The sequence below is a fragment of the Balearica regulorum genome, chromosome 15 (genome assembly GCF_011004875.1).
Source record: "Balearica regulorum gibbericeps isolate bBalReg1 chromosome 15, bBalReg1.pri, whole genome shotgun sequence".
In the NCBI taxonomy this organism is placed as follows: domain Eukaryota; kingdom Metazoa; phylum Chordata; class Aves; order Gruiformes; family Gruidae; genus Balearica; species Balearica regulorum.
This window is the reverse complement of record NC_046198.1, coordinates 1324903-1352850: the sequence shown is the minus strand read 5'-3', so window position 1 is coordinate 1352850 and position 27948 is coordinate 1324903. Positions and strand designations below refer to the sequence as shown.

Here is a 27948-nt window from a genome sequence, read left to right as displayed (position 1 = left end):
ACACACACTGTGTATCTCCCTTGTATAGCAGCAGTTCCTATCCTCCCCCAGCATGTTTTCACTTAGAACATACTGGTTTGCCTACAGCTGAGGAAATAGGCACAAATAGTTACTCAAGTTTTACTGTTGTTTGGTTTGGGGGCAGGTTTCTTTGGTCTTTTTTTTCCTCTTTTTTCTATTTTTTTCTGGCTATCTATGACTGCAATGCGATGAGGTTGGTTATAGTCATGCAAGGTGTGCCGTAAATGCTCTGGTCAATCCTTGGCCTTTAGGCTGTAGAATGTCTTTGAAATACTAGCTGTGTGAGTTTGGGTTAGGCGTACCTCAGGTGGCATGAGCTCTGCTCTCCCATTTCTGGTACAAATGTCCATTTTGGTTGCATTCAGAACTACCCGTGAATCTCTTTGGGACTCATTTAGTATCTATTAATGAGTCAATATCCCACAGCCGGACCGTGCTGCGTCTGGCTGTTCTTTGGCTTCCCTCAGCCTTCTTCCTAACCTTCATAGGGATGCTTCTGTGTACGGTAATTTTGTACTTTGAAACTAATTTCACAAAGGTCCCCAGGATTAATTCTAATGAACTCTTTGTTTAATCACCCTTTCCCAGAGCTCCATCGTTCTAGGCGCTCTGACTTCATCCTTCCCCTCTCCCTGAGCACCAGACAGCTGAGGCAAGCTGGTGGTACAAGCAAACTCCCAGAAAACTGGTTGCTCTTCAGTGGACAAAAGAAATATTCAGCTTTTTGACAAAGTAGTGACTGTCTGCATGGGTTCTTCTGTCTCTCTTTCCTTTTTGTGGCTGGATTCTCTGCTGTGAATTACAGTCGTCTTTCACGCAGCTGCTTGGTTGGTTCCAGCACAGCTGGACCCTTTCGCTAGAGGAGGATGTCCTTCCATTTCTCTCCACTGTTCAAACTTCCTCTGGCTCTGTAAGCCTCCTCACCCTGGCATCTCTCATGGTGTGTTTTCTGGGAGCCACCATTTCTGCGTAACCCATTTACCCTTTTGGAGACAATCTGTTGCTGTGCATCCTTTTCATGCATCAGATCTTGGCCAGACTGGATCAATCCTCTGGACTTCACCTGTCTCTCTACCCTGAAATGCTTCACTGGAATGAGACTTTCCAAGATCTAATGTGCTTCTGTTGCCCCTTGTCCAGCTAACATGTCTGTCTGTCCCCCACCTTCCAAAAGGGCAATACAGCAACTTTGTGACCGTAATCAGAGGCCACGAGCTTTTGTAGGCGAACACTCCGGATGTGGTCATTCTTGGGATGGTGATTGAAATCAAATTAAAAAAGATGAACTCGGCCAAGGAGACTTAATTTAAAATGGTAATGAGCAGCCCTGCGTGGCATTGTGTGGCATGGGTCCTGTTCTGCTGGGACTTGATTCCACTGGGTGGATATCGGGTGGGATCAGGCTTAGCCTAAAGCATGGCTGGGGGCTCAGCACGTTAAAGCCGTAGGCCTGTAAAAGACAGGACTTAACTGGCACATCACAGAGGAGTTCCTGAGAGTCCCAGTGCCCCCCCAATGAGTGCTGCTGTCTGCGGTTGGACCCACCTCTCCAGCCACTGCAACCTCCTAACGCAGCTTTAGTTCCACACCCTGGTGTAACGAGCATCGCTCCCAAATCCTGCTGGTGCTTGCGTCTGCTTCTCTGCTTGAAAGTCATTCTAATAATACTCTTTGCCAAGCTCGATTTGTTGATGTCTCGGGATGTTGTAGCAGGCTAAACAGCTTTAGCCAGCCAGAGAGTGATTCTGACGCTTTGTGAGTAGCGTATTGATGTTTTAACAGAGGCCAGTGCTCTGCAAAAGTTGTGCTTGTCCTCCTCAGCCTGTGTTTCGTACTACAACACGTTTTCATTGCTGCTATCCCTCTTTCTTCTCCTCATAGATCAACCCCCTATCATATGGCAGTGTGGTACAGACATACAGGCTGCCAACCTACAGCTGTTACCCGAAGGATTCCTGGGCATCTCTCTGCAAGAAGCTGTTCCTTGGAGAGCTGATCTACCCTTGGAAACACAAAGGAGACAAGCAGGATTAAAGACAGCAAAAGAACTTGAGAGATGTGGTCGGAAAAACAGGTTGAATCCTAACGCTTTTGGACCAAAGGTATCTCAGAGCCAGCAAACACTGGATCCCTTTGATTCGATTTTGGTAACATGGGAGGGGCTGAATTTTTAAAGGCAAGTATTTTTAAACAGTACTTTTCAACTTTCCTCTTCCCTTACACTGTGCTTGGGTAATACGCTAATGATTATTTTTGAAGCAAAAGGTTAAATCCATCAGTGCCTCGTGAAACCAGCATTTAGTGTCATCGAGGAAGTACCTCCCGAATAGTTTGACGATGTATGTATCCTTCCATGTAAGCTCACAGGGCCGAATGAAAACAGCCCTTGGGGGGGGTTCAAAGCCACAGTGCTGAGGTGCATTCTGCTAAAGGGTCTTTTGGACCTTTTATGCTTCAGCCTTCAAGCCAGCTGATCAAAACCAAGGATCAGCTTGTAGTGTCATACACTGAAAACTGTACAGCGGGGTTATCTGGGTTCGTAGGATATTTATTCTTTTCCTTTTGGGCAGGCTTGCGTTCACCCCCACTGCAGCACCAGAGGAGGTGTTAAGCATAGAAGCAGTGGCACTGGAGACCCAGAAACACAGACTGCTGTACATTTGTGCCTATATGGTCTCATCTACATTTTTTTTTTTTTTTTCAAAAGCAAATAGTGTTTTGGGGAGAGCTGAACCCTGCGCTGACACCAGAGCTGAAGTGCAGAGCACACAGCCTCGCACCCCAGACTGCTCGGGTGGAGGTGGCAGCGAGCCATGAGAGCCGAGAGCTCTGGGCTCTGCTCAGGGCTTCTTCACTTAGTCGCAGTGTAAGCAAATGCAACTTCGCTGAGTCCAGCTCTGGCTGGTGCATCTGCCAGAGGACTGCAGCAGCCCGGCTTGTTACGCAGCTCAACCGGCTCGGGAAGCGTGTGCTGCGGTCCCTTACAGGGTCAGTGCATCCCCCTGTTTCTCAGGGCCCAGGTGAGAGCCTCGCCGTGTGGTGCCTCATCTTTTGCACTTTCTGATAGTCAAGGAGCTTTTAAAATTATCTGAGATATGAGGCATTGAAAGCCACTTCTTTCCCTGACACTGTAGACATGTTTCTCTTAGGAGAGTTTTCCTGCTTTGGATACTACCTCCACAGTGCAGCAGTGCTCGGCTTTTCAGTGTCCTGGTCTGACTGTGTGCTCATTTCGGTGTGAGTCTTCTATTCCCTGTCTTGGAGAGAGTGTCTCTGTGCCCAGGGGTGTGATGTCCTCCTGGGTACTTGTTGTGTCGACATTTACATGCAATCGTTACCCAAAAGTACGCTTCCTCCAGGTCTGCTAGCTCCTCTTGCCCCAGCTGAAACAAGGATGTATATCCCTGTACCCTGCTTTGCACGCCCGAAGTGACTGCATTAACTGGCAGGTGAGAGGTGTGCTGGGTCCTGCCCCCTTTTCCTCTGTCTGTTCAAGGAACTAAGGATGGAGGAGGAAGAGGAGGATGCGTTGTGGCTGCATTGCTCAGCCCTTCTCTGGAGGGCTGCCTGCATATTGCAGTGGGAGTAGGTGGAGCCACGGTAAGGAGCCACGGCCAGGAGCCCTGGGTTCTAGTAGCCTTCCGTCAGCATCTCCACTGGCAGGGTAAGAGTTTCCTACACCAACCCCATGTACTTGAAGCTGTCACAGAAGAGAAGAGGTTATGGCCCCAGGAACATAGGCTGCTTTAAGATGTCCTTAGCCAGATATATTTGGTTTGTCTGTAGCTGCTAAAGCCTCTTGTGGTGCAGCCGCTGCCTCTTCAGGCAGAGCTTGATCAGGAGAAAACAAAGCTCTGTAGGAAGGTGCTTGGTCCAGATGTTCCTTAGCAGGCAAACACAGGCTCTGCCAAGGTCCTACAGTTTTCCTAAGGACTTCCTGAAGGGAGGCAGTGTTATGTGGGCACTGCTACCCAAAGAGGATGTCCTCTTTCCTTGATCCAGGGAAGAAGGGCACATCGCTGAAGAAAGCCAGCCTGGCAGAAGCCCCCTGGCACCGTCTGCCACTGCAGGTGCTGGGTGGGACATCACTGGCTGCAGAAGCTGCAGAGATCTTTGTTCTTCTTTAATGGTTGGTGCTTAAAACTCATGTACAAATACAGCATCTTCTTCTCTTGGAATATCGATGCCCAAGTATTTCTCTCCACTCCTGGTGTGAATAACTCCAGGTCATGATCCATTTAGTGGATGAATGGTCAGAAAAATGTTTCTCACTTCAGCTGAGGTCAGTCATGGAGACCCATTCTCACCTGGCACTCAGCAGAGCAGATTCACACTTTACCTCCCTCTCATGTTTCCACTGGAGCTACTAAATGATATCCCCGCTGCTTCCTCCCACGCTGGCATACTTTGGTTTACTAACTGCAGCAAGAAACTTTATTATTTTTGGTCTTGTGAAAATAATGTTCCTAATATCCTGGCTTTTTAAAAATCTTTCTGTGAGACCAGACAGCTCACAATGGTCTTAATCGTGGCTGTCCTTTGGGATGAGGTGACCTGAAAGCCCCAGAGACAGCACAGAGCCATGAAAACCAGCAAATGTGACCTTCCTATTGGGAACCTGCCAAACATATTAGATGTTCCAGCGTTGGATCTGTTTACTAAAGGCTGATACTGACTCTGGGGATGGTGAAATATCGAACCGAGAAAAAGCTCCTGTGCAAACTGTGAATCTTCTGTGACAGAGAGGACCTTGAGTACCCAGCTGGGAAATGACAGTCCCTTGTGGGTGCAGTTCTGTATCACGCAGAACTGGTGCCTGAGCTGTCCTACTGTTTCTCATTCTCGGTGTTCTCCTTGCCATGATGGTATCAGAGCCTGTGAGTTTCTTCTGCTGGATATTTGCCATGTCTCTCCTCTTCCTTTCCAGTCACCGCTGTGAAACAGTCTTCCCCCACCCTTTTCCGATTCTGCGCAGAGACATTACAACAACTTAGCAGACATCCTGCTCAGGAACATTTGACCTTATGTCATCTCTCTAATTAGAAGTTGGGATCAGCATCATCTTCCACAGCAGCGCGGACTAGCCGAGTGCTGGCATTTCCTCGGGGAAGAGACTGCTGGTGAGGTTATGGCTCTAATTTATCCTCCGATCCGTATTATCCGTATCAGTCCTTGGATGAGAAGTAGTTAAAGGTTTCAGACCTTCTCCGATTCCTACCACAGACCCCTTAAAGCAGGCAACAAGCAGTCTTTGCCAGCCATCATTCAAAGACTGTAATCTTGCAGACTTTTTTTCATACTGAATTTCCTTATTACTATTTCTTCCACCTTCTTCCACTTATTTCTTCCACCACAGTTCCCAGTGCTGGCACAATACTTGTTATACCTCTTTACATAGGGTTTTGTGAAGCAAAAGTCCTAGATAGAAATTCTGCCTTTGAGAAATACTTTCCTAACCAGCATAGCACGTGACGATGCTGAAAGGAAATCTCAGTAATTACACTGCACGGAAGGCTCTGGTTATGGTTTTGGGAGTTTTCTCTGATCCTGCAGCTGGTCTGTGCCTTGTTCTGCTGGTACATGTGAATATACCATCAGAAAGAGCATTGCACGCATGTATAATCCGTATGTTGTGTAAGGCAGGAAAATATCATGCGGATAATGAGTTGCTTTCCTTCTGTCCCGTGCTGCCTGATCCTGGTGCCACAACACTATCTTCTCGCTTAGCTCAAGCCCTTTCTGATTTACTCTTTGTGCTCAGACCTGCTGATTGCACCGTCACAGAATCACAAAGTGGTGGAGGTTGGATGGGGCCTCTCAAGATCGTCTGGTCCGACCCCCTTGCTCAGGCAGGGCCACCCAAAGCCGGTTGCTCAGGACTGTGACCAGATGGCTTTTGGATAGCTCCAAGGATGGAGACTCTACCACCTCCCTGGACAACCTGTGCCAGTGCTTGGTCACCCTCGCAGTAAAAAAAAAAAAAAAAAAGTATTTCATGTTCTTCAGACAGAATTTGATGTGTTTCGATTCACGCCCATTGCCTCTTGTCCTGTCGTCATGTTATGCTGAGCTAGGGGACACCATAACTCAAATTTCTTCAGCGAATTTGAAGATTTGCAGCCCCATGTTGTCTCCGTTCCTGAGCAGCCCTGTTCAGGGACTATTCAGCAGCCTCTCTGCCTTTTGGGGGGTACCTAAGCCCTCTGCAGCCAGGGAGGGTTGCCCGCTATTGAGTCAGATCCCTGACCTGCTCTTTGCCAGCTTTTCTGGACCAGGTAGCAGAGGGCGTGCTCGTTTTCCAGCCAGACTCACTGCCTGCACTGAGCGTAGAGTGGAAACCCCGGGGGATGTGGGGCAGAAGCCCCTAAGCTGGCAGCGTGCACGTCTGCCTGGATCCGGGAGGTTCCGCGTGGGTCAGGGGTGGCAGCGCGCTGTGAATGCAGGTGGCATGTGTCTGCATCTCAGCTGATCCATCCACGTGGCATGAGGCCACAGGACTTACCGGCTAGTTCAGGAGCTTTTGGGTGGTATTCTGCTGTGCAGGATACACGGGTTCAGAGGAATCCAAACTTTATGTGGGTGGCTGATCTGCTTTCCCGGATGAGAACAGCGTGCCTGTCACCTCTGCTTCTGGCCTGCCAGTTGGCATGGGGAGCGGAACGGCTGCTTGCGAGAGTCTGTCCCCTTCGGCTCTCAGCTGGCAGCCTCACCTCTGGTCCTCACCACATCTGGGCCTGGACTTCAAACCAGGAAGGCTCAAAGTCCCCGTTTATTGTCTCAGCAAGCTGAGCAGGAGGAGGATACAAGCGATTGTGAATGTAAACCCTTTGTTTCCAGACGGGTGATGAGGCTCAGAGCAGGTGGAAGTGCTGGGTGTGCTGCTTGCCCGGGGAAGCACCGGGGGCTGCACGCACGGCTCCTGGCCGTGGTGGTGTATAACCATCTGGTGTTGGGGAAATTCATGAGAACTTTAGAACTGTTGTAGTCAATCCTCCTACTTGTAATGTTTTCAGTTTTTAAATAAAATTTAAAAAAAGAGCTGAAACATTTGCAGTTTAATTAAAAGTGTGTGCATGCGTGTGTTCACATGTAAAGTTTGATGAGGTCATTTGATCTGCTGATTAAAAAGCACCAGTACATTTTCTCTTCGCATTCACATAAACCACCAAGTATTAAGCAGGAGCAAAGTTCTCGTGTAGTAGCAACACGCCGTTTGTTTTAGAATGGCACCGTTAACACCATTCGAAGGTGACTTCCTTCCCGCCGCAGCCCTGATCTAAAACGCAGCAGTCCAGCTTACCGGTCCAGGGAACAAGCCCTTAGTAAACAGGTTTGCGTCGTGCTTGTTGGGGTGCCGTTTCCGCGGACGGCGATGCCGGGCAGAGCGGCGGCGATGCTGGCAGGGCTGTGCCGGCAGGTCCGTGCACGGTTGGGACTGGAGAGGTTCTGTGCGTACTGGTTGCAGGTGCTTGTGTTTGAGTTTAGGGATGGAGTTCTTTGTTCTGCTGACAGGTGTGGATTTTTTGGTTAATTAAACCTTTTAATCAGAATTTAAATTGATTTTGATTACACCAGAATAAAGATGTTGGGAGAAAAACTGAGCTCTTCCCTCTTGTTTAACTTGTCCGCTGAGCACCCGTGTGCCTGCAGCAGCATCTGCAGCAGCCGTGGGGATGGGCAGGGGCTGCTGGAGGCTCGACTCGTCGGAGCGGGCAGCTCATCCTGGTCCTGAGGCCCGGCCAGGCGGTGATGGGATCTCTGCTCTCCACACACAGCCGGCATTTCACCACTCATCCAGCTGAGAGGGTTCTGCTGAGGCCACATCGTGAAGCCTTTGCAAGGAGGAGCGCTGATCCGGTGGATCATGCCTGAGGCCTGGCAGAGGGTGGAGGTGATGTTCCTCCAGCTGCTTTTTCGTGTGACTCAGCCAGTGGCACCTTTGTTTTCCGTGAGCCTGCCCGTGGGATTGCTGCTGTGGCGTGGGGGGGCAGGACGAGGAACAGCCCTCTGCAGCGCTTGCACAGCCCGGTCTGCACAGGAGCACAAGCTGCGCCCGGGCGATGGTGCCTTGTGGCCACCCCTCTCCTTCACACCGCACAGCAGTCACACCCCGAGTTCTTCTCTCATTTTTATTTCCATTTTCCTTTCCATTTTTGTTTTCCATTTTTCTTTTCCTTTCCCCTTTTCCCCTTCCCCAGCAGTTGCCCCCCGCAGCCGCTGGCCCAGCTGGCACCCCCAGCCCACCAGCGGTCCGTCCCCAAGCAGCCCCAGGGCCCCGGTGGCTGTGGGAGGCCAAGCAGAGCCGGCGTGCGGCCGCAGCGCTGTCACCGGTAGAGCCCCGGAGGGCTGTTCCCCAGCTGCCACGTGCTGCGGGAGCCCAGAGTGAAGCACCCACCGATGCTCCAGGCCGGCTGAGCGTCACGCACGGCCAGCTGGCTGCACGGCCGTGACAACGTCCCCACGCCATGGCGAGCCTCTGCCGGGGTCGTCCCTCTATGGTTGCCTCACGCCGAGGCTGCTGCCGTCAGCCCCCCAAACAACCCCATCGTCTTCTCTGTGCTGCTCCACTCTCGTGATGATTCCCATCGGTCTGGGCTCCAGTTTGGTTTCCACCATCCCACCAAGGAGATGAGGAATCGCTTGAATGAGCCACAAACCAGGGGTTGGCCATGGGGGAGCGACAGGATTGGGAACAACAGGCCAAGAAAAGAGAAACAGGCTGAGGGAGTTGGGCTTGTTCAGCCTGGAGAAGAGAAGGCTCTGGGGAGACCTTAGAGCCCCTTCCAGTCCCTGCAGGGGCTCCAGGAAAGCTGGAGAGGGGCTGGTGACAAGGGCAGGGAGTGACAGGCCAAGGGGAATGGCCTGAAGCTGGAGGAGGGGAGATGGAGATGGGATGGGAGGCAGAAATCCTTCCCTGTGAGGGTGCTGAGGCCCTGGCACAGGGTGCCCAGAGAAGCTGTGGCTGCCCCTGGCTCCCTGGCAGTGTTCAAGGCCAGGTTGGATGGGGCTTTGGGCAACCTGGGCTAGTGGAGGGTGTCCCTGCCCATGGCAGGGGTGGCACTGGATGGGCTGTGAGGTCCCTTCCAACCCAAATTGTGATTGTATGAAACAAAATCAAGGAGATTCCTGCCCATCCTCTTCCTCCACCCGTTCCCCGCTGCTTTGGATCTGATGGGCTGATGGACAGAAATGAGAGGAATGGCTTTTCTCCCCTCCTGGGGACTGCGTGCACAGTTTCCCCCTCCCCACTTCCCCTGCTCCACCATCCAGGGCTCTGCCCTGGGGCGAGAGTTTCTCACAGGCGTTACCCTCGGAGCCCCCACTCCCCAGGGAATGCCGTCAGCAGCGGCTGGGGATGACAGCAGCTCCAGATAGAGTCAGCAGGACATCTGCTATTTCATTCTGCTTTTATCTGCTCTTTCAATTTGCTTTTTTCTGCTATTTCATTCTGCTTTCGCAGAGGCTGGATGAGCTGGGCTGTTTGGGAGGCAGGGGGAGGGAGGGGGCTGTGTTGGCCCCTGCCATGCAGACAAACCAAACCGAGCAGCGCTGAGCATGAGGATACCCTCACCCTGTGGGGATATAAACCCCTCATCAAAACAAACCCTCCCAAAGGAGTTTACACCGCGAGGCTCCAAGGCAGCAAATGAGCTCAAGCCCTCAGGAGAGAAGGAGCCGGGCTGGGACCACCGCAGAGCTCTGCCATCTCCCCTGGCCCCAGCAGCATGGAGGGAAGGGCTCCACCATCTGCCTTCCCCAGGCTGGGCAGGTCCAGAGCATCGCCCTCCTGCATGCGGCACAGGACCCAGGGGCAGAGATGCTGCATGCAGCTCGCCGGGGCACAGGAGGGTCCCTCGTCCCCAGAGCCGCAGGGTGGTGGGGTCCGGCCAGCCACGGGGTGCTCAGGTAAAGCATCTTGGTGCCCAGAGCTCATGTCTCAGCCAGCTGAGGACTGATGCATTCGTCACTGCCTGATCCCCGGTGCTGCACATTGCCAGTCCATCTCCTCCGAGGGTGCAAAGTCCTCTTGGCTGCCTGGCTGGCGTGGTGAAGCTGGTTGGGCTTTGCCAGCTGCTGTTTGCCTGGTCTCGGTCCAGCCCACTTCAGCCCAATTTGCAGATTCCCCTTTGCCAGCCCCTCTTTTGGGGGATCTTTGCCAGAGGAGCAGCAATGGGGGTTATCCACACGCCCGTGGCCACAGCTGTCCTGGCCCGTTGCTTGACGCAGAACAGTCCCCAAGGGAGGAAGGTGAATCAGCCGTGCAGTAAAAGCCAGGTTTGGGCAGCAATTAATATTTTATAAAAGCAAGGAGTATTGCTGCTGCTGCTGCAACTTAAGGAGCGCAGGCCAGGGAGCAGAGCAGGAGCAGGAGGAGGAGGAGGAGGAGGAGGAGGAGGAGGAGGAGGAGGAGGAGGAGTGGAGGCTGGAGGAAAGCGGAGCAGAGGAGCTGACTCACCAGCCTGAGGGAGGGCTGCCGTCAGCACCGCCGAGCCGAGAGCCACAGACTCCCATGCCACTGGGCAAGGCAAGAGCCCTGATCCTGCGCTGACGAGCTACAGCACCGGTTACGCCAAGGCTGGGGGGGTCTCGTGCAGGATTGGGCTCCCAGGGTGGTCAAAATGGGGGAGACAGAAGGGCTGGGCAAGGCAGGGAATGGGGGGGGCAAGGCAGGAGGAGCAGAGGGACCTGGGGCACCAGGACTGCATGGGGGCATCTTCGTAGCAGGACGCAGGGAGGGATGTGATGGCTGCCGGTGTCCTCCCAGCACGAGGTGGATGGGAGGGGATTCAAAACCAGGACGGGAGCAGAGAGGAGGCAGGACAGGGAGGTTTGGGACCACCATGTGCGGGGCTGGGGGCTGCAGCCTGAAAGCTGAAAGAGGAAAAAAGCAACGGCTGAGCACAATGGGGCTGGGTGGTGGGTCCCATCCTGGCCCCCATCACCGCTTTCACCCTGTGCTGGCCCATCAGGATGGAGCTGACCTGCCCACTGGCATCGTTAAGGTCCCTGCACATCCCGGACGCGTCCTTGCCCTGGGACCTGTGGTGACACCGGTTTGCGCTACGGCACAGAGCTGCCCCCAGCAGAGCGGAGACTCGTGTCCTTCCCCGGCAGCGCCCCAGTGGCGCTCACCCACGGCCACCAGCACTGGGAGGGACCCAGCACCCCATGGTGGGATATAACCATCTCCAACCGGCCTGTGGGACCTCCTCTGCCCCGGGGCAGCCATTCCCAGGGCAGTTTGGCCGCGAGGTCAAGGTGGAAAGCATCCCCCCCTCCATCCATCCCCTCTCCCTCCTCCATCCACCTCCCGCTCCTCCTCCTCATTCCGGCTGACCCCGCATCTTCATTTGCCTTAAGGCAGAGGCTCTGCCGGGCTCTTCAGTCCCTTCCAGAGCTCTCCTGCGCTCGCAGCCCCTGGGAACTCCCCAAAGGAGCCGGGGTGGCCGCAGCATCCCGGCATGAACTGGGATGGGGCCCCTTGCAACTGGGGTTGGGGGACACACGGATCGTTTTAAATGGGACTAACTGGTGCATGCAGCGAGGCACTCAGCCCGGGAACCTAATTAGCGGGCTGCCCAGCTCTAAAAAGATTAGCCAGGATGCTTTGTTCGGCACAGGGATTTGTCAGCGATGCCAACAGGGAGGGGACCCTCGCCCGGCCGGGCTCCGGCACCTTCCATGGGAATCCCATGGGATCGGGTCTGGGAGTGGCTCCTCATGGAGCTGGGACATCCCGGAGGCCACTGCCAGGCCGGGGCGAGGGTTTGGGGTGGCGGCTGGCCGGTGTTTGTGGGAGGGATTGGCCGGTTTGGGGTAGCGGCTGGCCGGTGCCACTGAGGTGCGGCTGAAGCAGCGGGGGGGTTGCTGGTGCCACAGCCCCCCGTGGGTGAAGGCCCAGCCTGGCGTCCGCGGCCCCGCAGCCATCACTGTCCCCTGGGGACATGCTGTCACCCCTCCGGCCCCAGCCCTCGCTGGCTGGCGGCTGCCCCGGCTGCCCTCCCCAGTCCTGCCCCACCGGCAGTGGGGTGCATGCGCCTCCCGCCCCCCGTAACCTGCACCTCGATGCCCCCCTCATCCCTCGATGCCCGCCCATACCTGGCTGCCCTACAATACCTATACAATACAATACCCCCCCACACCCCCACATGCCTGCCCCACACCTGGATCGCTCCCACAAATGGATGCCTCCCGCACAAATGGATGCTTCCCCCACGCTGGGTGCCCCCCACCCCTGGGTGCCCCCCACCCGCCGGCCGGGCCTCTCCTCGACACCCCCCCCCCAGCCTCGCTGTCCCATCATGCTCTGCTCCGGCGCGTCCCGCACGGCCGCGGCCGGCCCGCGCAAGGCACGCCGGGACATGTAGTCTGGCAACCGCACCGCCCTTCCCTCCGCCGGCCTCGCGCCTCAGCCCCGCCCCTCGAGAGCCCGGAGGGGCGCGCCGGGGCGGGGCCGGCTTTGACGGACGCGTCGCTGAGCCTATGGGGGTGGCGGTACCCGGGCGGGGGACGGGTCCTGTCTCCGCCTCTCCCTCAGCCCGAGCGGGCGCTGCGCGGCGGCGCCAGGCGGAGGTTGCGGCCGTGGTGGCGGCTGCGCGGCCCGGCCCGGCCCCGGGCGCTCCGGCCCTGAGGTGGGTGAGTCCGGCCCGGCCCGGCCCGGCGCGGTGTGGGGGCCCGGCCCGGCGGGGCGGGTTCGGGGCGCGGGGCCTGGCGGGGCGGCGGCGCATTGTGCGGGAGGGCGCGGGGGCTTTGTGAGCGGCGGGGGGCGCTGAGGAGCCGGCGGGGCCGGGCTGTTTTCTTCCTCCTCCTCCTCCTCCTCCTCCTCCCGCCGCAGGTCCCCAGCGCGTTCCTCGGCGGAAGATGCGAGGCGAGGCGGAGGGCCGGCAGTGAGCTGCGACGGGGGGAGAGGCCCGGCGGTGTCCCGGGAGCGGGGCCGGAGCCCCCCCTCAGGCCGGCGGGCGGCGGAGGATGCGGATCGGGCCTCCCCGCCGATGAGAGGGAGGATGGGAACCCAGGGCAGCCCGGTGAAGAGCTACGATTACCTCCTCAAGTTCCTGCTGGTGGGGGACAGCGACGTGGGGAAGGGGGAGATCCTGGAGAGCCTGCAGGACGGCGCCTCCGAGTCCCCCTACGCCTACAGCAACGGTAAGGGGGCCGGGCAGCCCCGTCCCCTCCCGCGCAGGGGGACCCCGGGCCCGCAGCACCCGCGGCCCCGTGAGGGGCAGGAGCGGGGACCTGTGCGAGGGGTCGCTGCCCCTGGAGGGGAGGGGGGGGGAGGGGTTGTTTTGCCTTTTTTTTTTTTTTTCTTTGTTATTTTTATTAACGGGAAGCATAACGCGGTTTGGCAGCGGTAGCGTGGCTGGCAGCGGGAAGGCCACGGCTGCTCCTTAAAATCGTAAGGCTGCGCAGGAGAATTTGGCCGGAGAAGCGGCTGAAGGGTCGGTATCTGATGTAATCTCTGGGTGCGCGGATCTCGTGCGCAGCTGGACGTTCCCGAGCGGAGCTCTGCCTCCGCACCCCGCGCAAAGAGCCCAGCTGGTTCCCCATGGCCGCCGCAGGGGTTAACGCCAGGACCGAGCCGTACCCAGAGGAAGCAGGGTCTGTAACAAAAGAACAGGAGCCGTATTGCCAGGCCAGAGCTGCTCTCACTTGGGAGCTGGCTACCGAGAGCACAGCTCGGTTGGTCCGCCTCCTGCAAACATCAAGATTTCTAATGGAGCCCATGACAGACCATTAACCACCGTGTCACAAGACCGTAATTAAGAGCCAAGGAGCGGCGCTGTGCTATTTCCTGCGTCCCCTCGCCGCAGTTAAAGCATAACATGGCCTGGCAGGGTGCAGGTCCTGGGGTGGTTTTCAATCTGTCATCCTTCCCCCCCAGCCTCCGTGCAAAATAACATGCCCAAGGGCTCAAGGGAAGCGATCCAGTCCAGACCCTGCATCATCGCCACTGCCAGCCCCAGGGCTGGAGCAGGTGGTGTGCTTAGTTTTGCCTGTGAGCAGGAATCCGAGGGGATCGGGTGCTTGTTGATGCTCTGCGTTGAAGGTGGCTGAATTTAGAGCGTAAAGGAGTGGCGTGGCTCAGCTCCTGACTGTGTGCTCCGTCCTCAAAGCTACTACCAGCTTCGTAGGAGCTGATGCAAGCGCGCACCTGCTCCACAGAGATTTACGGGGAGGCGGTGACTCAGAAGTGAGGATGCTTGTGAAATGAGAGCAGCACATTCTGGAACTAGAAGGTTGTGGTATCATTCATCTCCTTGGGTATCTGGCTGAGCTGGTGTGATTTTGAGGAGATGCTTGGTGCTTTTAAGCTTCCCTGAAGAGAGTTTGTGCCTCTGAAGAACCTGCCTCACCTGGGAGCTGTAGAGCTGCTCCCTGGGGTTAGCATTTACTAAGCAGAAAGAGATTAAGAGTGTAACGGGGTGGTTGTTTTAAGTGAAGCATTAAAGCTGGAGTTGTCTTCTGATAGAAATGGTTCTGACCGCTGTTTTGAAGGAGGCGATGCAGGAGTAATAAGTACGGTTGCAAAGTGAGTGTGCAGTGGGTTCTTTGGGGGTTACATACGTATCAAAGAACAGTGACTTTGGCTATCGCTATAAAAGCTTTGTCTCTGTACCCGCTATTTTGTAACAACAAAATACCACCATCTTTTTTCTAGGAAAAGAAATCTCCATGAGCTAATATTTTCAGAACCTTTCCTCGTCTTCTGTGGGCAGTCGAACCCATTCCTAATTAGAGAATTAGGTCACATGCTGTTTTTTCACAGTAATATATGCTCTGATGGTCTCTGGTTCCATTGCTTCTGCAAGCTACACGCCTTTTGGATAATCAGATGGAGTAGCTTTGAAATCTGGGTGAATTTGATACTGCCGATATTCCTGACGGCCTTGGCAATCAAACTCCCTCTGTCCCTGGTGCAGCTGGGGTGTGGGTGCTGACAGGGCACGCTTTTCCGCCAGCGTGCTTTCACTCTGCCCCGACAGAGACCATCCCCTGACGTGAAGGCACATAGATTTTGTGAGCAGCTAGTGCCTGGCCTCCTTTCTGACACGTGCCTGATGCTGTCCCAAAACTGCAGCAGTGGAATGTTATGTAGAGGCTCTTTTTGTAAGTCTTTTACCTGTAAGCGTGTCATCATCCTCCTCATCCCTTCCCAGACCCCACATCCCAATTTGAAAGAAGTGTTGTGTCATCTACTACTTGTTTGATCTGTCCAGAAAACAGAACTTGCCTTTATCGATGTGAAATAGAGTATGTTTTGGGTTGATACTGTGATTGGGACATCTCGTGCCAAGCTCAGATCCCCACCCTCTGGTGGGTAAAGCCATGGTGCCCGTGTTCTCTGTCCCATGAGGTCTCCTGCTTTTACTGTGTTGGCCGGTTACTGCTGTTTTGACACACTTTTTCTGAAATGCAGTGTGAAATGGATTGTCCTTTCAGCTCTGGGAAGGCAGACCTTTAGAAGTGAAGCTCTGTATTTTTGCTGCTGCTCTTCTGCCGTACACCTGGCCTCTAGAAAAGGGTTTGAGGGATTCCTCTCTTCTCTGTGAGCATCTGGGTGTTGGAATAGTGGGCAACCAAGAGATGAGAAAGCCCTTTTCCCATCAGCATCTCTTGCGAGCTGTAAGCAGCAGGCAGCCTCTGCTTGGATCCAGTATCTGAAAGCCTTGGGTGCAGTATGAGCTGTGTCTTTCTTAAAGCATCATAGTTGCTTCTGTCCGTCCTCGTTCAGGATCCCTGAGCTGGAGCATCGCTTCTCAACTTAATTGTGTAGCTTGGCACCTCATGCTACATCAGGCACGTCTTAAATTAGACACTGCAGTTCCTGTTGTGTATAGCAAGCCCTAAGCAATGTCCTTTATTTAAGTTGCTGTTAGAAATGAATCTGGTCCATCTAAGCAGAGGTGGCTGTTACTCCCTGGATGTAGTAAGAGGCGTGAGTGATGCCCCTGACCATTGCTGCACCCAAGCTGCGAGGGCACTGGGTACAGAACTTCTGGTGACTTAAAAACAGCATTTTGAGGAGGGATTTGAGGTCCGCTTGTCACCTATGTCTTTCTTAATAGGTTCACACTGAAGTTACCGAGTGTATTGGTCTCCAGGAGCATCAGGCCAAGCACCCCGTGCCCCCAGGAGTGTTGTTTGTGTCCTGTGGTTGGATGTTGTCACCTCCCAGCCCCAGGAGGGTTTGTAACTGGGGCGGACTTTTACTTTTTCTTGGCCAGCCGCAAAAGGCTCTGAATTAAGCCTTCTTACTAGTGTTTTGGCAAAAATGTGGGCTTTTGGGAGAAATTAATGTTCTTTTGGGCTTCTAGTGTTGTCTTCCTTCCCAGCTTTCACCTCCCCCCTCCCCAAATCTGCAGTGATGGAGGCAGGGTGCCCTTCTTGAAGCCTGACTGCTGCTATTGACAGGGAGAGGACCTCACATGGGAACCAAATATCCTGCCTTTTCCCCAAATGCCCTCTCCTCTTGGCACTCGCTCCTTCTCCCAAGGTACGTGGGAGGGCAGCTCTGGCTCCTGTGCTGTGAGCCACTGTGTTACAGCTGACTCAGAGCAAAACTGTGCCTTGCTCACAGATACAAGTCACCTACACAGATAGCTTGTCACTTCAATGCTTAAATTGCCCCCTTGGGATCTGTCCTTACCCTTCCCCAAGTACCAAAGCAGGACAGAAATGTCTCTGGTCACAGGGTGCTTTTGGACAATGAGATGTGGTGGAGCTGCGTGGGAAAGTAGGGGCGGTGTGTGTGTCCTGCAAAAGGAAGACAAGGCTGTTCCTCACCCGAAGGACCTGTGACTTTGTCACTACTGTGTCATACATCCACTCTGGAATATCTAGTTATTCATGTGCTTGTGCTGAAATGATCTTGCCCAGCTGGTTTGTTGGCTTGCTTGAGAAGCCTGCCCTGCTCGGGCTGCATCAACACCCGGTGAGTTGGGAGGAGGACCCCTTGCCCGGGAGCGCTTGGCGGGCATGGGTGCCATTGCTGCCGTATGAGAGGGTGCCCTGCGTGCACCAGAAATAGGGCTGGGGCTGGTCTCACCACGCAGACGTTAATGTGATGTGCTGCATCCTCACGTGATGGAGGGCTTTTTCTGGGGCAGCCTTCCCCCTCACCTGCTGCCGTTCCCATAGGAAAGGAGAAACGTGTGTTAGGGAAGGAGTAGAACGTGTTTCTGAGCAGATGGCTTTGATTGGAAGGGGAACGGATTTTTATTTTTTTTCACTGTCCTCAGCTTGTGTTAAGAAAGGGATGAGAAGGAAGCCTTATGTCCGCACTCTGATCTCCTCAAAGAGCACGTGAAAGCCACACTGAAGGCGTTGCCCTGCCGCAGGGATGGTGCTGTGACCAGCCCTAATGCAGTGAGCCCCTGCGCCTTGTTTCGACCCCATCCCTTAGGTGGGGCTTAATGCCTTTATCTGAGCACCGTCCTTAGGTGCTCTGTTACCCCACTGCTATCCAAAGACTCAAGCAGATGTTAGGAAAGAGGCAACTGAAGTGCTCAGTTGCAATAGCAACCGACAGGTTCTATGGTTTGGATAAAAACTGTTTGGATCTTTCCCAAGACCTCTTCCTCCATAGCAGAAGTGCAAGGAATTCAGGTTTTGTGCAGGGGTGGGGAGGGCACCACGGCTTGGTGTCCGTGCAAGGAGCAAGGTCCAGGGCAGCGCAGCGTTGTGCCCTTTCCCTGGCCGGGAGGGCAGGGACAGGCGGCGTTAACAAGGGGCGGCAGAAGCCGCTGCTCAGCCCCAGGAGGTGGTCGGACCCTCCCAGTCAGTGCTGTTTGCCGCGGGACCTCACCACTGCCGTTTAATTACCAGGTTATTTGAGTGACCCACATCTTTGGATGTCTTTTCCCTCTGGTTGTTTTTGTGCAGCTGTCTAAATTTGGAGGTCCCTAAGCTGTGCTTTTCAAGTCTTTCTCTGCAGCAACTTTTTTTTTTTTTTGCATGTCTTACTGTACCTCCTTCTGAAACATGCACTGTGACCCCTCAGTGCTCCAGTGTACATCCAGAAATGTCACCTGTAGAACTGCTCTGCTTTATAGCAGTCTTCAAGTTAGTTACTTGCCAACCAGGAGACCATCTGCACCACAACCAGCGTATGCAGGGGTGGAGGTAAAGGGGTGCGTTGTATCGTCTTCCTCGCTGCCATGGCGAGGGGATGCTTCTCGATGCTTCTGCTCCTTGCCTGTCAAGTTCCAAGACTGATCAGGGAGGTGATCTCTTGCTTCTCAGCCTCTGTGTTTGGTTGGAGGTTCTGCCTCGCTGCTGCAGAGTTTGCCATCACTGGTTCGCTTTTCCCAAGCCCTAACGAAGTGTGCGGCCAAGCAGTTCTGCTTTAAACTTCTGCAGCTCCTGTAAGGACAGGACCTCTGTAAATACCAGACAGCATCTAGCCCCCCCTTCTTGAGCATACAAGAAGCAGTTGCTGGGTGTACCTGTGTTCCGTAAAACCTCGAGGGAGCAGCACTGATGTGGTGGCACCTTCTGGGTGTAGACATGAGAGGTACAGATGCTGAGCACAGCCTTGAGATTGCAGCTGAATGCTTATGTTGCTGTGGTGTGTCAGGGCTCTCTTTGGCATCGACGGGGCGGGAAACATTGATCCTGGTGCTGCTTTGCTGCTGCCTCCTCCTCCTCGCCTGGCCATGTGCCACCAGGTGCTTTCCCGCTGTCTGCCAGAGCAGCGTTGTCCCCGTCGATGGTAGACACAAGCCGTCCGGCTGGGCTGGGTTGCTGTTTCAAATGCTACACGCCAGTGGAAACTGCTGTTTATTTTCTGTCATGACTGTATTAATTGGAATAATGTTTTATTTTGAGGTTTCAGAGCTCTGATGCGAGGGGGACTGAGGCAAAATGTTCTAAGCGCAGCCTTGCCATCACATGCCCATAGTGGCTGCAGAGTTGAGCTGCAGGGAATTCTCCAGCTGGATCGTGCCTGTCGTGCTGCTGGAAATCTCTTTCTGGCGGAGTGGAGAGCGGTTGTTGCAGCAATCTCCTGTGCCTGCCAGCACTTGCATCAGTGTCCTTCAGGGATGTCGGCTTCCCTGTCATCGAGGACGCAAAACTGATCTCATCAGAGCAGGCTTTGGCTGAGAAATGACTCCAGCATCTCTTATTTCTCCATCGTTTACTACTTATCCTTTGTGTGAAAAGTATTTCCAAACATACAGTATTGAGCCACCGTCTCTGTTTGATGTGGGCCTAACTAGCTGTGGCTTAAACTTAAAATGAAACGAACCCAAAACAAAGCAAACAAACAATCAAAAAACCCTATCAAAACAAAAACCACCCCCCAAACTGAGTGTCTGGCGGGTTTTGATATCTTCAGCTCTCTCTCAAGTCAGGACTAAGGGTGCACAGCACAGTAGGAGGGCTGTTTCAGGAGGGATGTGGTTTTTTGTTGTATTTTTTCTAAAGCTGGGGAGTTATTCTGCAAAGTTCTCGATTACACTGGGCAGTTCTCGCCACCTGTAATCCCTTATATAAAAGCTTTGCCTTTACATGACTGTTAACGTGTTTCTGAGCCTTAAGGGCACAAAGGTGATGTGAACTGAGCAGTATAAATCTGAAATGGGTGGAATATTCTCCTAATAACTGGGATTAAAAGTTTCTCTGTATTTTCTATATTTTAAAAGCAGGTAGGTTTTGCTCTATCCAGATCCTGTGATGGCATCGTCCACTTCTGTTGGCATTTGGGGTTTTGGTGTTTGGTTTTTTGGGGTTTTTTTGTTCGGTTGTTTCGGTATATAAGCTGCATAGGAAAGCCCATGGAAAATGTCTCCTCCTCCTCCGCCCTGTCTCCTTCAGCTTTTGTTTCCAGCTGTTCCCTGGCATGTTTTCTTCCAGCAGCCTCCCTCTCTCGGAAGAGCGGAGCATCTTTCCCTTGCACTTGAAAATAACTACACTATGAGCTTAGGTTTGGGAGCTGAGGTTTTATAACCTTGCTTTTTAAAATCTCATTTTCTTTCCCTGTACCCCTCACCTTCCTCCAGCAGCCCAGGCTCGGCACGAGACAAGCAGCGATACAGAAGCATTATGTCATACCAATTTCTACTTGATTGCAGGCAGGGGAGGAGGAAGGAAGCTCCGATGTGAAAATCTTCGGCTCTGTTCTGCTAAGTGCTTGGCTGTGAGTTGGGACTCACCTGAAAGGGAAATTTTCCTGGGGCGTAGATGATTGTGGCTCAAGGCTAGGGCCCCCATCAAGGAGATCTGTTTCTGCAAAAGTTGTAGTTAGATTGCAACATCGGCTCTCAGATTGTTTGTTCCTATGGAGCTTCTCTTTGCTGAGACCGTTTTTTACGTAGCCATAGCTTTTTAAATTTTCTTCCTCTTTTTCTACCTCCTCTTTGTCTCATTTCCATCACCCCACTGAGAAATGAGACAATGTTGTATCATTTTAAAACTTTGACTCTGCGATTAATGTCCTGTATGTGCTGTGCAGTGCTGCAGCTGTTCCAGTATCAGGTGTTGAATTTGGACAAATATCCTCATGCTATTCAAACAAAATACTTGCAGTTTAAACCCTGAGTGGTTACAGAGGAGACAGGCAGAAGGGGACACTGAAAGGCTGTATTTAACTGGCAGTTTAATAGAAGGTGCTGTGCATCTCTGGAATAATTTCCTCTTAAAGAAAATGCAGATTTAAAAAAAAAAAAATAACCTCATTTTAGAGATACCATTTTAACTTATTTTTCAGCCCGGCTTCTGAGTCCCCTGGCCCTTTTGGAGTTTTTATTGTACCACTTTCCTGTCTTTGCAAATGATTGCTCTCTGTGCACACCCCAAGTGATGTACACAGAAACTACCTGTCTTCTGTTTGCTTTTGTACCGGTTTTAACAGCAACAGGCCGGCGTCCATTTTGCCCATGGCTCTGGAGGAGTGGACAGGAGACCTAACTACGTGAAAACAAACACCTTCAAAAACAAACCAAAAAAAATCCCCACCCCACTATTTTGTCTGACCTGTTTACTTCATCTTAAATCATCTCTTCTTGTCCCAAGACCTGTTCTTATGCTGAGAATCTGCTTAAATAACTCGATGGTAAAATCCCTACAGGAAACAGTGCGCAGGTCTGTGCTACGGCACCAGGAGATAAAACTCTGTGGGGTTGATCTTACCTAACCCGAGAGCCTTGTCTGTGCCGCTCGCCCTGCTAGAAAACGGGTGTTTGCTGTGAAATGCCTCCTTAGGCTGAGAAACGCTTATGTTCTTGTAGGTGTCATCTGTATTACAAGGTTAAAAATTCAATTTCTAATTTTTTTTCTTCTATTTTTAAAAATGCAAAATGCTGGCTTTCTCCTGGTAGCAGCAACAGTTGTGCTTCGGAGTTGCAGCCATGGTAGCAGGGGTGAGATCTTTGTCCTGCAACACCTGTAGGTCAGGAGGAGGAGAGGACCTGGGAGGCTCCAGTTTGGGCCGAGAGTGGAGGGTTTGAAAACATGAGTTTGGACTGTTGAGAGCTGCTGTAGAGCCGCTGTGAGACGGCACACTTTGTACAGGTGTGTAGAGGAGTGCTCGCCGATCATTTAAGGGCAAGGAGGGGCTGTTGGGTGTACACAGCAATGTGTTGTAGGTCAGATCCCTGGAGATCTGTTGTCATCGCTGGAAACAGCGCATCGAAATGTGACGCCAGCGCTAGTTGCTGTCCAGATGCTTCCAGCGTGGAACGGTCCCTTTCTGGCATGGGGCTCACGCTCGGTAAAGTGAGACCAAATTCAAGAGCCGGTGTGATTCATGGTACGTGGTCTCTCCGTAGCTGTTCCGGGAGTTCCAAGTACATGTGCTTGGCAGGCGTGCGTGCTTAACCTGCCTACGCCCAGCTGAAATGCTGTAGCCTTCTTTCCCGACATTTGGGTGTATGGCATCAGACTGGAAACGGCTCCGTCATTGCTGGCCGCCTCTGTTGCGGTGTTGCAACGTGACCCTTTAAATGGCAAAACCTGGAGATGCCAACCGGCATTGAGCAGCGAGCAGGGTGTGGGTGGCAGGAGGGACTGCGGACACATATCAATCAGAAACTACCGCCGTGTGCGTCTGGATCCACGTGCAGGATCCTTGAGCCCGGCACCTCGTACACGGTGGCACGCGGGTCAGCCTGGTGGTGATGCCGTGAAGATCTGGTGCTGTAGAGCAGCATTTCCCATGTGTTAACGTGCACGGTGTGGAGAGGTGGAAATGCAGAAGGTGAACTTCTTCGATATCCTGATATTAAAGGTATTTTGGACAAATACTTGGATTTTTTTTGAGCGTTGTGGGGGTTTTTTTTTTGTCTCCAAGCATATCTTGGTGTGTGTATCGTAATCCAGCAACAATGAAGATTGTTATGGTGCCCTTTGATTTTCCTCATAGGCCGTCTTTGTTTCTGTGTGCAGCTGGATAGTTTTTATGGAGATCTGAACTGCAAAGCATGAAGAAACTCTTTTGTTTGTTGTCGCTTCTGTGCATAAAATCATTCTTGATTTTCTTCTAAAGCACAAATCCACTTAACATCCCCAATTCTGGACTGACTTTTGACTGTTTCTGTGGCTTCCCGGGTGTCCGCTGAAATTGTTCGAGCTTTAGGAACAGATTTGCTTCTGGCTTCAAATGCCGTTTTCAGATGCAGTTGTCATCCTTAAATGAGCCCAGAACAGAGTTCCTCTGTGTGAAGACCACGTAGCTGCAACACGCTGCTGGGCTGTGGAGCGGACAGCGGACAAGTGAAATCTTCTGCATGTCTGGGCTTCCTAGAGGTCTCAAAATAAGTGTTTTGCTTTTGGCTGGTTGCAAAACCAAACGAGCAATTATTTGTCCGAGATCCCCACCTACGAGCCCTCAGCTGTAGATGAAGATGCCTGGGAACAAAGTGATGCGAGCAGCGTTTTTGTGAAAGGCTTCCAGTCTAAATCGAAAATCTAAATCTCAGTTGAAATGCAGCGGGTATGAGTGGAAGATGGAGTATGATTTTGGGGAGAAAATCTACAAATTTGGGTAATTCAAATAATTGAAAGGCGTTTGTTCTCTCTGTTTCTACGCGTCTCTGTACGAGATGCTTGGCAGCTTGTTGGATGTATCGCGCAGAGCTGCCAAGTGCGGCGGCAGCTCCCTTGAGTTGGCAGGAGCTCGCGTGCTGAGCTTCGCTTCACTCGGGGACGTGGGCTCCTGGCCGTGCGCAGGGGGCTGAACTCCTCGGCTCAAACCAGCTGAAACTCATCTGCTGCACCGTCAAATAATCGGAAGCTCCTCATTACCTCCCGTCGACTTGTGCAGCAGGAGTGGATTTTGTATTTGCCATGTGAGCAGGAGATGACGAAAGCTTGAGCAGATGGCTTGCCTCTACCCCAGCCAGCGCCGTGCGGGAGCGGCACTGGTCTCTGCATGCCCGGGAAGAACCGAGACCTCTTGTTCCTGTTCCCAGGGTGGCTGCTCTGCTACGAGGCAGGACAGGAGGACAGTGGTAAAAGCATGTGCTGTCTGACCCTCAGCTCCAGCTCTGCAGGTGGGAGCTGGGGGTGCTTTGCAGCGATGCTGTTCGGGAACTTTTGTCACCCTGCTTAAAACAAAGCAGCGATACTGCAGAGGTAAATGCTGACGCCAAAAGACACAGACCTGGGATGGATCCACCTTTGTTTTCAAGCATATGTTTTGTTGAACTCCTGTTGTTGATGGAGATAATTTGTTGTTCGTCTATCTAAAGAGTAGGTAGTGACTCAAACTGATGAGCTCATGCGTTGTTTGGAAGGGATTTTTTCTGTGGCTTACAGCTCTGAGCTGACTAGCTAAATTGCTGCTCTTAATATGCTGTTGTACACACTTTTTAAGGTCGGGTGACTTCATCAGTTGTTATTTGAATAGCTTAATTCACTTTTTTCATCAGCTAGTGTTTATGTGCTCATACCACTTTTTTTTTTCTCAAACAATTTGTTATCACTTACAGATGATGAAGAAAATAACCACTCCTCTAAGTTAATAGTAGGAGCTGCAGTGAAAGGTGATGTACTGGTAGTGTCTTCTACGTACAGATGCTACTGTCTGTTTTTTAAATTACTTCAGAGGATCTCTGCCCCTGTGTCGTTGGTGCAGGCATTACTTGGGTGCTGGCCCCAGCAGCTGCCTTCTGCCTAGGAGCAGATTTGGGTGCTGGACTAACACATTCAGTTGTTGCACGCTGCGGTGAAAAACCTGTTTGCTTTGAACGTACGTTCAACAGCTGGCAACTCCTGGCTGGCTGTAACTTCCGTAACCATCTGCCTCGTTTGACTAGAAATGAAACGACAAGCCTTTCTGTATCGACTTTTGCCCAGAAGCGAACAATTCTGATATGAGTCTTCAGCCCAGGCTGCCCTTTTACTCACAGGCTGGTGAAGGCATGAAAAAAAAAAAAAAACCAAACGCCTAAAATAAGGCATTTTGATCTACACTCATAGCATGTCCTGGCTTCATATTCTGCTTCTTAGAGCAACTTGGCTGCTGATAGTAGCTGTAGGTTGACATTTAGTGACTATCTTGCCATAAACCGTTCTTAAAGGAAAAGGTGCAGGATGTGGGAGCACTGCTTGTGGATCCCACCCTGCGGGTGGGGGGTTATTTCACCCTGAAACAACCTGACGGGGAGGCTCTTGGCTCAGGCGGTGGTGTGAGCTGCCGTGCCAGTGTCCTTGCCGTCCAAACTCCTGCTGTCAACCAAACCGCACTCGCTTGTGGGGCTGTGGGGGGCAGGGGGTGGTCTCTGGGGTTTTGCCTTGGTTTTGGGGTGGGGTTTTTGCATGCCGAGGCCTGGAAGTGAGAATGATGCTCTTACTCTGGAGCTGGTCTGCTGTCGTGTCCCAGTGCAGAGCTGGAGCTACTGCACCCCCCTTTTGGCTTCAATTTGGTGACGTCCCAGCACTTCTCTTCCCTCGTTCGTTCTCTTCGGCTTGTTGGTGAGGACGGGACTGGCTGGATGTTGCTGCTTCTGCCCTTTCTCCGCACTCGGCAGGGGTGAGACCATCTCCACTCATTTGGTTTTGGGGAAAGTGTGGCACGCCAGCCCCTTGGGCTCCCTGCTGCTGGGTGTGGGGCAGTGCTGCTGCCCCGTGGGAAACAGTTAGTGCTTTTCGTCGTTAACGTGCCCCTATGAAATCATTGGCCGGGGTCGATTTGCCAGCCATTGCCGGCCGCTCTTCCCGTGTGTGTGGCATGCCGCAGTCGCTCCGGCTTTCCGAAGGAGCCAAGCAGCCTCGTGTGATGCCTGGACACATGGGATGGGGCTTTCCATTTTAAAACTGGGCTGCAAGAGTCACGGCTGAGAGAGGTCTAGTTAGTGTCTGTGACACCCAGGGACTCGGTAAAACGAACAGCCGTCTTTGGACACTGCTCAGGTATTGCTGGCCTTTGGGATAAATTAATTTCTGCACTAATGGCTTTAGGCTGAACTTACCGGAGCACGAAAGGCTCCAGTCACCAGGTCTGTTGTACAGGCAGAGGCACGGTCACTGCGCTGTTTTTTGCACAGACTAATTGGTTGGATTCTCCTCTTTTAATCTAGCTGGAAGGTTTGCAGAAGCCCTTAGGAGGGCGAGGGAGGGACGCACCTTTCAGCAGCTTACATCTTGCACGCACAAATAAGACAGCTGCTAGCTTATGTGATTAAAAAACCTGCCTGCACATCCCCAAAGGTGCACCGAAGGAGGGCTGGGGAGCCCGAGCGATACCCAGCCAGGCTCTGCCAGCCCTGCAAGAGGGTCTCGGAGAAGGGGACACCCTTCCCGGACCCCTTGGGGGCTGTCCCGGGGAGCCTGGTCGGGCTGCCGGTGAGCGATTGTCTGGCCAGTAAGGGACTGCTGAGGAGGGGCCAGGGCTCTCGTGTGTACTTCACATCTTCCCAGAAATTCACAGTTGGTTATGGTGTTGTTGCTGGCACCCACGGCATTGTCTGAACTGGTGATAAAGGTTTTAAACTAAATTTACCTGTCTCTGCTTAGCCGCAGCTCTTGGAGTCCTTGCTGTTACGAATGAGTCTGCAATAAAGCTTCTTAACTTTCTCCTTTTTCAAAGGGGAAGGAAAAAATTATTTACATCCCTTGACCCACTCTAAAGCATTTCTTAGTGTTTATATACTTTTAAATGAATGTTTTCACTGCCGCAAGACCAGCTGCACGCTGGATGATTACGGCTTCTGATCCTTGTGTATTAAGTAAGGATTTCCGTGACACTTGGTTACAAATGCGTTGCAATTTGTCTGTGAAGTCCACTGTACTGAGTGGGAGGTATTCTCAGTGCTGCTCCAGGAGAAACAGGGTTTGCTCGATACTCTCGATAGTGTTTGCCTGTTTTATAATCAAGGCATGCCTTTAAATTTTTCAGTTATTGATTTGCCAGCTGCTCGCAGAGACCTACATCACTTTCTCACAAGGATCCTCTTAAATGCCATGCAGCATGGCCAGCCCTTCATAGCTGGTTACTTGAGTTCACTGTGCAATCTCAGCAAATTCAATATTTGATGTGTATTCTCTATTTATTTATTTTTTTATTCCAGCCCCACGCTCTCCCCTCCTCCCAGCAGTCGCTGGTCAGTGTGGCGTTAGTCCTGCAGATTTTTAAGATGACCTCTTAAGAAGTTCTAGACCTTATTCTGGACTCAGCAGAGCTGATGACCTGTAGGAGAACAGAAGCGTTTGGGGGCGCTTTGGGGGAAAATCCAGCATTTTCAGTTAGACGCTTGTGGTGTGGTGGCTTTGGCTGAACTAATGACAGACACAAATGAAAGTCCATCACCAGGCTTACTGGGTGAGGCACTGCGGTGACACGATGAGTGTTTCTGGTGGCTTGTTGAGCCAGTATTAAAATTTCTCTCTAAAGCAGAGTGTTATTCTAGAAGTGCCAACAGACCAGCCACATCTCGCTCATCAGTCCTCCACTGAGGACTCACGTGCCGTCGTTATTAGGAGAGTTGCAGAATGGAGCCACTCTGGCTTAATTATGTCTATAGATGAACTAACAGTCTGCCAAAAAGCAGCATTAGTCAGACAGGGAACAAAAGTCTACTCAATTTATCTTCTTTTCTTATTTATATAATGCATTGAGTAAAGGATTGGTCTTGGCTCATCATCACTGTACACCTCAAGTTTTGCCTATTGACCTTATATATCACTTTGCAAATGGGTTGGTTGACTTCTGTTGAATTATAAACAAACTGAACCCAATTTAATTTAAGGAAAAAAAAAAAAAGAAAAGCTGAGCTGGCATTGTACAGCACATATCTGTAAGCTAGGGGAGCTGATTATATTTTTAATGAAGTTCAAATAACGTGTATTGGGTTTTGTTGTGGGTGGAGTAACAGAAAGCAAGGTGGTGGATTCCCAGCTCCCACAAGCAGAAAACAAGCCGTTTGAGAAATGAGGTGGCAAAAGCATCTTTGGCCGATCTGATTCATGCAAACTGTAAATGACTTTGAGTGATAAGTAGAGTCCCTCTCGGCAGGGAAGCAAGCTTGTCTTAAAATTACATCAGTCTCACTTGAGCGCATTGATTGAAATTTTTTTTTTCCCCCCTTTGGGAAGAGATTTTTTTTTGAGCATCACCTGGAATGTCTTCTGCCCCAGATTTGTGAATCAAGTATGCTCTTCTCAAAGCCACTGGAGACGTTGCTGCAGCCCAGCTTGTGTGGAAGGTTGCAGGAGAACCTGCTGATGGCTTTTCTTAATGTGGGACAAGTCCCTTCGTCCCTCTGTCACGGAGCTCCTCCTAGTTGTACCTTCTTGATATTTGTGTATGTGCAGTGAAGCTGTTAGTTGAGGGTTGGATCATTAGAGCATCTCTGGAGGAGGACAGTTGATTTGGGCCAATAACCTAAAATGCAGCATTGGCTCTAGGATCACACTGAGAGCTGGAATCGCTCTCACCCCAGCACTGAGCAAGGATGGCCTTGGGAAGCTGAAGGGGGACAAAGGCGT

General features: G+C 52.3%; 2 protein-coding genes across 4 annotated transcripts in view; both read left to right on the top strand.

The window, feature by feature from the left end:
* Positions 1–7059, top strand: part of PIGQ (phosphatidylinositol glycan anchor biosynthesis class Q) — a 37750-nt gene extending 30691 nt beyond the window's left edge. For 2 of the 3 annotated variants that reach the window (XM_075767074.1, XM_075767073.1), the window contains exon 11: positions 1903–7059. In XM_075767074.1, the coding sequence (XP_075623189.1) occupies positions 1903–2055 (153 nt within the window). In that variant the 3' untranslated portion in view covers positions 2056–7059. The remainder of the gene's footprint in view (positions 1–1902) is intronic. The other variant, XM_075767075.1, reaches the window with a different exon arrangement.
* Positions 7060–12636: 5577 nt separating this feature from the next.
* The window catches only part of RAB40C (RAB40C, member RAS oncogene family), a 37218-nt gene continuing 21906 nt past the window's right edge, over positions 12637–27948 (top strand). Inside the window, exons 1-2 of the mRNA XM_075768127.1 lie at positions 12637–12653; positions 12857–13167. Coding sequence (XP_075624242.1) covers positions 13014–13167 — 154 coding nt within the window. The 5' untranslated portion in view covers positions 12637–12653; positions 12857–13013. The remainder of the gene's footprint in view (positions 12654–12856; positions 13168–27948) is intronic.